The following is a 9,529-nucleotide window of genomic DNA, read 5'->3' on the forward strand; positions in this document are numbered from 1 at the left end:
TTTTAACTATGTGGTTTTTTTTTTGTCTCCATGATAACAATCTGGTTTGTTACTTGCTTTGTTCCAACTAAACTTTTCTAGAGAATAGATAGCCATTTATCAGATTCTTGTGTATGGTCTTGTGAAAATCTATTAATTATTTATTCATATCCAAAATGAGAACAAAGAATGTAAGCATTTTCTTCAACAAGTTACATAATAAGATAAATAAAAATAATATGTAAAAAAAAAACATTTAGTGGCGTTCATTAACTATAGGTCTTTTGTTTTAAAATAAAAATATTTCTTGTAGCGGTGTTTATTAACACACGCCACTATATGTTCATTTATTAAAAAAAAAAAATATATTATTTAGCAGCGTTTAGCAATAAATGCTCCTATATGCATTTGCGTTCATAAGTAAAGAACGTTGGAGTTCCTTCCTATAAAGGCGGATGTAATATGATAGCGGTGTTATGATAAACGCCGTTGTATATAATCTTTTAGTGGCTCGTTTATTCATAAACGTTGTCGAAGAGATTTTACGTGTGTGGTTACAAAAAACGTCGTAGTTCTTTTACGACGATGAATATGATAGCTTTTGGGTGGCGTTTTCTATAAACACCGTCATAGACATATATATATATATATATATATATTTTGGGATAAATTTTTTCTGATTCAGTGGAGCAGCATTTCAAACACCTAAGGACTTTTTACCAGGTTATTAAAATTAAGGGTAATTTACAGCGCCACCCCCTGGAGAATGCCAATATTATAAGAACACCCCCTCTTTTTCACCAAATTAGACTCAGACCCCCTACCGTCAGTCTCCATTAAGTAAGGATTTAAAATGACATTTTTACCCTTTTAATTAAAATAAATAATAAAACATATTGTACCTAAGTTACTTCGCACCGACCGTCCGCAACAGCAGCTGTTGGTGGTTCTAGCTTCTTCTCCGGTGGAGTCTCTCTCTCTCTCTCTCTCTCTCTCTCTCTCTCTCTCTCTCTCTCTCTCTCTCTCTCACACACACACACACACACACACACACACACAGAAGTCTGAACCGTGAGNCGTGGCGAGTATCATGCTCCTATCGGATAGCCAGGACGAGCGTGTCTCTAGAGCGAATTCAGAGGATCGACGGTGTTCGGAACCCCAAGTGTCGTGGACAAGATTCTCTCTCTCTCTCTCTCTCTCTCTCTTTCTCACTCAGAAGTTTGAACCGTGAGGCCACACACACACACACAGAAGTCTGAACCGTGAGGCCAACTTGTGTGTTTTAAAAAAAAAAAGTCCAGAATGCCGAGCTTGTCAAGACCAAAGAACTCAGGTGGGATTTCACCGGAGAACTGGTTGCAACTCAAATTCAGAGATATTCCAGTGCCGCATGGATGAAATCTGCATATTTGGTGGAGTGAAACTGATTATCAATTGTGTCCAGACCAAAGAACTCAGGTATGAAAATTGAAGGTCTGCACTGATGAAATCCGCATACACCAAGAGGATCCAACATATTTCCCACCGTAAAGAAACCCTCGATTTCATACAAACACCGATAAATCCTGACACCGATTGAAAGAGTTAAATTACAATGAGTTTCTTCTGATACAGCTAATCCAGAAGCAACTACTTAATTCACTAGAACTGTCAGAACTCATATGTTAATTTGAGGGTTTACAGTTCCAGTGAAGTTCAAAACCCTCTCGGGTTTGTTACTGTGAGTTTCTTCCGATGAGCTGATTTTTGCTTTGAGTTGGTTGTACCTTGTTCTCTCTTAAACGAGAGGTGTGCAAATTTCTCACTCGATAGCTTTCGACTCCAGCAATAGTATGAAGAACTGCGAGTGGTGGACACCTCTCACTCGGATGTGAGAAGTGAGAGATTCTGACTTCCTTTTTTGTCATGTCGATTTTCTGGTTCTGAGGGTATATCTCTGCTTCCTCGAGTAGAGAATTGCCCTGATAAACCACCGATTTGAACATTTTAAGGCAGACCCATAAAGAATAACTGTTGCAGAATAAAAAAAATCTTGCTTGGATTAAACAAATCGAGACTTGATTAAGTCTGCTACTGGTTGCCGCGAGCCTGTTGTCACCGTCCGTCGCTGATGCCGTTGTTGCCGGTGATGGAAACAAACATGCCCATGCCTTCATCGTCACCGTCGGCCTCTCCAACGATGCCACCATCATGGGTCACCTCCTCGCCGCAAGTTCCTGGAGGGGCTTATTACATAGACATTTTAGGTATTTTACGTTTACTTTAGTAAGGGCATTTTGGTATTTAAAATAAAATATAATAGTTGACATCAGCATATATAGTATATTCTTTAACAGAGACTGACGGTAGGGGGTCTGAGTCTAATTTGGTGAAAGAGATGTGGTGTTCCTATAATATTGGCATTCTCCAGGGGGTGGCGTTGAAAATTACCCTTTTTTATATACACAATATTTTGCCATATTTTGGTGGTGGGTTTTGACCGTTAGCTTTGAGAGAGTAAAAGGGAGGTGGTACACGGAAGGGGAGAGGACTGGTAGGCAGTTCAAACTTCAAAGTGAGGTTTTCTGGTACTAACGATCAGAAAAAAACGTTACCAACTCTCTCTCTCTCATTCCCTTGATGCGGCGAGGATGGAGATGGTGGAACCTCTGGTTGGTTGGTGGTTAAATTTGTCCGTAATCTCCCACCCTGTCAAAGATCATGTTGTCTAAAAACTGTTTCTCCCCTCTGTTCCAACAACCCTTTGGCCTTTGCATATCTCTCTAAGATATCATTTTTAATTGCCATAATTTTTGTTTGAAAAGAAACACTAAACAATAATAAAGCTACATGGGAAAAGAGTTAATAAAGCACCACGGGAAAGAATGTTTTTAAGGGGAGAAAAAAAAAAAAATTCTTGTTTGATGTAACCTCAGGTTGTCACATTGAAACTGATAGAATGTTGCCTTCCTCGTATAATAGGGATGGCTCACTTTGGAGTAAAGGCTGAGGGGTGGGGGAGGGGGTATATTGTATTACAAGATTATGGTAACATCAGGGATGGTAATATCTCTGTATGTATAAACGTGTGTAGGTTGAGTTTGGTATGCATTTTCAGAATAGATTTTGAAGAGAAAAAATAAAGAAGAGTCAGTTTCCTAATGCAATCTAGATCCAGAATCTATTATGAGAATGCATATCAAAGACGAACAATCAAACAAAGTTCTCTCGTGTGTGTGAATATTCAACAAAAACTTGAGAAAAAAAAAGGTCGTATTATAATCGAGGGAAGTTTGTCGGTTTCCTTTCTTTTATTGTTCAAATTCAGATTAATCAAGATTATTTTTCCTCCCATTGGATGAAAAGTCTAGGAAAAATGTTATAAAAAAGGCTATAATTAAAGAAAAAAAGTTCATATATACTAGTGCTACAAATCTTTCTTATACGACATTGCCATATGCATGATTTTTGTGACTGTTGGATAAAGAAATCATGATCTAGATTAGCCACATGTCACTTAATTCATCCAATTGAGAGAATTCTCTTAGCAAACAACAGAGGAGTCCACCAATGAGATGCGACATATAAAGAAGGTCTATGAAGGGCAGAAAGTTCGTTCATTTCATATTTGAAGTAAGGATTCCAAATTAAAATTTAGAGGTTGAATTAGTTCTTTCCAATTGACCAAAACCGATCTCAAAAAATCTTAAAATCAATCCCTCAGATCTAGAACTCAGTGATCCGGTCCCAAAAACCCTGGAAGTGGCTACTCCAAAATAGTCAGAATTAGGATTGATCACAATTGATTCCAATCCAAATCAGCCTATTCAATCGATGCAATTCTGATTTCTTAAACCATGGTAATGGGGAGAGAGATAGACTGAGACAATGCTTAGCATACCATCCATGGCAGCTCAAAGAGTCATTTATTTATTTTTTAGGGTCAAGAAAGAATCTTTTCCCTTTAAAGATACCCTCACATATATTAATATGCATTCCATTTATATCCATAGTCCATGCAGGTCTGCCGACAACCACTGTTCACTCCTTATGTCTATATATTATTATTATATAATAATAAAGAGAGTTCCCCACAACAAATGCACGCTCCCCCAATTTTTGAATTTCTTAAGTAAACGAAGTTAAGGAAATAGACGTTGAGGCGTTTTTAAAAGTTTAAACAGTGTCAGACATGTGGGACCCTACAACTGTAGTGGGACTGATAAAGAAACCAAAGATTAGAGCTTTTCAAAGCTCAATAATGAAAGCCCGCTTAAATCAAAATCTTAATAGCTAGAAATTTCCCCCAAAAAAGATTTCCTTTTTCTGCACTTCACCAGGTTTGTCTACTTCTTGATCTACCTGGGCACGACATGGATCCAAGATTGTGATTCAAATTTCAAAGTAAGGTGTTCCTGTTCTTGGAGGTTTTCAATTTTCAAGGAGGGGAAGAAGGAATCAAGAGTACTAAGGTTTCTAAATCTAAGAAGGTATGGGAGAATCTGCTTGTCTCATGCAAACTACCTTCTCTCAGGCTTCTGATACTACTACCCATGAAACTAGAGAGGTAAATTTCCAAGAACTCAGAATTTCAGTTACTGCAGAAAAATAAATGTCATTTCAATTGTTTCCGTTTCAAGTTTCTTTAATGGGTTCCCGTTTATTGCCTAGAAATGTTGAGAGAGTTTGTCTTGTTTCTTCTCATTTTCATTTCTTGTTCAGGGCTTCAAGGGTTTTTACTGAAACTCTAGTTTTTTGTGCAAAAAAACGAATCTTATGGTTCTTGCCTTCTCTCCTGATTTTGATGCCCCGGTATGATCTGCTTTTGTTTCTCCTTTTTTTTTTTTTTTTGCTTCAAGCTCCGTTCTATGGTTATTGAAATTCACATTTTAGGGGGGGTTGATCCTTTTCACTTGCTTTGGGTTACATTTTGAGGTTTTCTTGTCACGGATGACTATTCTTTCTGTCTTATTTTTAGTTTGAAGTTCAAACAAACTTCTCTGCAATTTTCTCTCGTGTTTACATCATTGCATAAATTTATCCAAAGTCTGTTGTACGTTGTGAAAATCAGTGAAATTTTTGTGCTACAGGGGAATCCGATGCATGCACTTGCAGGATCGGTTTCTTTCGGAAGGTTCTTATCAGAGTCCTTAGCTTGGGAGAAATGGTCATCCTTCTCTCACAATCGGTATTTAGAAGACGTAGAAAAATACTCCAGGCCTGGTTCAGTCGCTCAGAAAAAAGCTTATTTTGAAGCCCATTACAAGAAAGTTGCAGCTAAGAAGGCAGAAGCAGCTGCTGGTTCTACTCCTCAACCAGAAACCCAAGATGGAGTTCACAGCAATCCTGCCCTGGATTCACAGATGGAAAAATGTGATGACCATGTGGCTGTTGATGAGCCACGGCAAGCCACAGTCCCCAACATGGAGGAAGGTTTCATCATTGATTCAAGCAGACGTAATTCCATTTTTGAAATGGATCGCATGGTATCAAATAAGGTGGAAGTAGTAGATCCAGTAATAGAAGACCAGGTTCTTGAGAAGAACTCTCTAGTGGTTGAATCATCACAGCTTGCTGATGTTGGGAACCGTAACATGCTTACTGAGGTGGAGCCTAGTGGAACCATCCAAATGAATCAGACACATTCAGAGGTGAATGTTACTTATTTTCCAGATTTCTGTTCTTCAATCTTCACCCTATGATCCCAATTTCCTTTATTTCTGTCAATTGAAGGTTGCTGCTAGGCCGGAGAGTTTGACTTCAACAACCAATGCAAAACCAATGGCATCGTCCTTGAAACCATCAGCTTACAGCAGGGAACGAATGCTTTCATCTTCTCCGGCCAAATCAACAACTACTATTCCTTCCAGAAAGGAAAATCTAGCCACTCCAAACAATAAGAAGTCCGCAAGAGATCCAGTGCAGAAGAAGTTCCCAACTCCAAAATCACTCCATATGTCGATTAATTTTGCTTCCAATCAAGAGAATTTGGCTTCAGCTACCAAGACAAACCCAGCACTTTCTTCCTCAAAGCCATCGGCTTACCGAAGGGCATCAGAGCTTCAATCTCCAACTGCCAAATTGACAACTCCTCTTCATTCCAGAAAGGGAAATAATCCCACTCCAAACAGTAAAAAGTCCGTAAGAGATCCAGGGAATAAGAAGTGCCCAACTCCAAAATCACTCCATACATCGATTAATTTTGCTGCTAATCAGGAGACGGTGGCTTCAGCTACTAAGACAAAATCATTTGTTTCTTCCTCAAAGCCATCAGTTTACGGTAGAGCATTAAAGCTTCCATCTTCCCCTGACAAATCCTCAACTGTTCATTCCAGAAAGGAAAATGCCACTCCAAACAGTAAAAAATTTGCAAGTGACTTGGTGAATAAAAAGTGTTCAACTCCAAAATCACTCCATATGTCAATTAATGCTCCATCTGGCGCTGGTGAAACTAACAAAACATCTTCAGCTCAGAAAAAGATTGCAGATTCAAGGGGATCTGGAAGTGTGTCGACCTCTAAGCACTGTCCAACTCCTCTAAGAACCCCAACCATGGTGCTTAATTTTCCCTCTCAACATGCCACTCTCCTACCCTGTCTACTTCAAGTGCTCTTCATAATAGGCAAGACTAGTGATGCTTGTCTAAATCATCTTAATTTGCATATTGCAGGCATCTGTGAATGGTTTGCCAAAGAATCCTTCTGTTACTCCTCAGTCAGAGCAAAAAAGGTATGTGCTTCACTAAATTGAGAGATTCCATACATATGTGTCTCATAAAGTTGAAGAATTTTCTCACATACTAGTTTGTACTGCAAGCATGAAATTTTGTCACTTTATATAATTACATTTTTCTTCATTCTTTACAGTACCAGAACAGAACTTGGTTTCACATCCTCTGGATGCAGTAAAGTGGGTGCAACATGGCACTCTCTCTCCACGGAGTAAGTTGCGCAACCTAATTACTTATATCACCATAGGGCACTCACTTTGAAACATTTGAACGAAGACAAAAGAAACAATTTGCAACTTGCTGATGCCTATTTCCAAGCCTGAGAAGGAAATGACCTTCCAGTTCCAGGAGTAGGGTCATAAATGGGTGAGATAGAGAGCAGATATTGTATCCGCTCCAATTTAATCCATCAGATATGAAACATTTCTGTATTTGTCTCCCATTAGCTATCCAAAAAGTGGGATCAGATTGTTTATCTGATTAAATTAACAAAAACACAGAAAACAGTATTAGACCTACATACTCAATCTTATCCCAACTAAATGGGCATATAAAAGAGACGCAATACATCGCAAAGATACCCTTTCTGATCTTTAGTTAACTCCTAAAATTTTTATGTAAATTCTGGCCACCAGTGTGAATGACCGGGTTTGGTTGAGGGGGGCATCCACTTCATGCAAAAAGATGCCAAGGGTAATGACCAACCCCAATCCATTCCTGGGACCCTTCGAAGTGTGACTTGCATGGTTACACCAGCTTACTACTGAGCTATGGTTCTTATATTATATCTTAAAACATAATCAGGTCAAATATGTTTCTAATATTCAACAGAATCCAGATTGAGTTGGGCAATATCCAGCTTGTCGACAGCCCCACCCAGGAAAAAAGAAATTCCACTGGCCTTTAGAACAAATAGTTATCTGATGATGATAGAAGATATATGTTTGTACAATTCATGCACACTATTGCAAATGAAAGTTCAGATTATAAATGATGATCAGCATCTCTAAACATTATGCTCCCTTACAATGGTCAACTTGGTGTTGAAGTTATCAAAAATTTTTGCCATATAATTGGGACACCCTGGAAAATGTATAGACCAGATGTTTAGGATCATTTAAATGGGTCATTTTTGGCCTCAGAGATTTAGTTCAGAAGGCATTTAAAAACTTGAATAATCAAGTCCAGACTCCAGAGCTGTTGACGGCCTGTAGGTGCTGAAATCATGGTTCAAACTCCAGAGGCCAAAACCCTCTTGGCCCCTAGCTTGTGTAATGCCTGCCTTGTCTCCACACACACACAAAAGGAAAAAGTTAGCCATATTCTCTTTACTCTGTTTATCTGCCATTTCCTTAAAAACAAATTTGGATTTTCTACAACTTCTTGTCTGGCAGTCATTCGAAGTCTTTGAGCGCCGGTGGAGGCATAACGCGGTCGCCGACTGTATCTTCTCCATTTAGCTTCAGAACTGATGAAAGAGCTGCAAAAAGAAAGGAGGCAAGGCCTTATCAAGATTCTTTTTCACTTTATTATTATTTAAGTGGGTTGTATTTTCACGAGACAACTGATATTTTGCTCCTTTCTTACTTCCTGGTCCTTTTATTTTTTTCCCCCCACTCTCAGAAACTGGAGAATAAATTCAATGCAGAGGGGGCACTGAACGTGCAGCTTCAAAAGAAGCCTAAGGTTGTCATTCTCTCCTCTACAAATTTTATTTTAATCTGGCCAGGATACCTTTTAATTGTCTTCTGGGGAATCAGGCAAGCTTTATGGGACCAAGCTAAGTTGAACCATCATATACATGACGCTCTCCCAAAATTTTATTTTATTTTTATTATTATTTTCTTAAATCATTTAGCGAGTTGACCAAATTTACTCATAAAAGTTGATTATGCTTCTATATTTAACATGAGTGTTTTCTTCTTTAAACATAGAAGCTCAGATTGGTCTTTTTATTAATCAGTACCTGTGGGGCTACAATGCAATTTGGAACCTCATGTCAATGGCTATCTTCATGTTATGCAGGAAAAGGCTGAAAATGAGCTTAACAAACTGCATCAAAGCTTCAGCTTCAAGGCAAAGCCAATGCCAGACTTTTATCGTGCAACAGGGTCAGGAAAGAATCAGATTAAGAAGGTACCTCTATATTGTGATGCTCCAATACTCCTCATAAATATATGCTAACAGAATTTCTTTCTTTTTTTTTTAATTTAATGATGGTTACTCATTTAGAGTGCCTCAATAAGAGTATTAGGTCAGCTTCTTATGTTAAAATAATTCTCAGTTGTGCTCCCTTAGGGGCCGTTTGATAACACTTCTATTCCTGGAGAGTGGTTCTTTTACAGAAGTGTTCTTTTTCGATTCCATGCTGTGAAGACACTCTGGCGGAACAGAAACAGCGTTTGGTAAAACTATTTCAGAAATGGCTTTAGAACAGGAAAAGAACAGAAACAACGTTTGACAAACACTTCTATTCCTGGAGAGTACAATAATGAAAATTCACTTTTGAACAAAGAAATCAATAATTACAAACATGCTATTATGGTCAAATTTAACTTAAATAAGGAAATAATTTGTTTATGAAATTATCTTTTAAAATACTATTACTTAAAGGAAATAATAAAATATAAACATAAAGAGTTTCCACAATTATCTTAATAAGAAAACAAAAGTCTACTATTCAAGTTTATAGGAATTACAAAATAAAAATCATAGCTGCAAATAGCTGTCTTTAAATTTTATTACATAAACAATCAAATCAGGGGGTAACCCTTATCTACTGTGAAAATTGAGGCATGTTTTTTAAAATAGGGAATCGAGTACTATTATGCTCCTTTT

The 9,529-nt window shown here is 37.9% G+C and overlaps 1 protein-coding gene across 2 annotated transcripts; it reads left to right on the forward strand.

Moving 5' to 3' along the window:
* Positions 1 to 4,249: 4,249 nt before the first annotated feature.
* LOC122078693 (protein WVD2-like 7) lies at positions 4,250 to 8,972 on the forward strand. 2 transcript variants are annotated; one of them, XM_042644791.1, is made up of 9 exons: positions 4,473 to 4,528; positions 4,684 to 4,773; positions 5,052 to 5,612; positions 5,695 to 6,516; positions 6,632 to 6,690; positions 6,828 to 6,902; positions 8,086 to 8,188; positions 8,315 to 8,377; positions 8,717 to 8,972. In XM_042644791.1, the coding sequence occupies exons 2-9, from the start codon at positions 4,738 to 4,740 to the stop codon at positions 8,873 to 8,875; spliced, it is 1,878 nt and encodes a 625-aa protein (XP_042500725.1). In that variant the 5' UTR covers positions 4,473 to 4,528; positions 4,684 to 4,737; the 3' UTR covers positions 8,876 to 8,972. The 2 variants fall into 2 exon arrangements, with proteins under 2 accessions (XP_042500724.1, XP_042500725.1); XM_042644790.1 differs by lacking the exon at positions 4,684 to 4,773 and having other exon boundaries at positions 4,250 to 4,528; positions 8,717 to 8,971.
* Positions 8,973 to 9,529: the final 557 nt, after the last annotated feature.

This window comes from Macadamia integrifolia, chromosome 5 (genome assembly GCF_013358625.1).
Source record: "Macadamia integrifolia cultivar HAES 741 chromosome 5, SCU_Mint_v3, whole genome shotgun sequence".
In the NCBI taxonomy this organism is placed as follows: Eukaryota; Viridiplantae; Streptophyta; class Magnoliopsida; order Proteales; family Proteaceae; genus Macadamia; species Macadamia integrifolia.

Excerpts from the sequence above, each read along its gene's own strand:
- LOC122078693 (XM_042644790.1), top strand. The coding sequence starts at position 4,454 with ATGGGAGAATCTGCTTGTCTCATGCAAACTACCTTCTCTCAGGCTTCT. Across the intron at positions 4,529-5,051 it reads CTACCCATGAAACTAGAGAG|GGGAATCCGATGCATGCACT; the intron begins GTAAATTTCCAA and ends TTTGTGCTACAG. Across the intron at positions 8,189-8,314 it reads GAGCTGCAAAAAGAAAGGAG|AAACTGGAGAATAAATTCAA; the intron begins GCAAGGCCTTAT and ends CCCCACTCTCAG.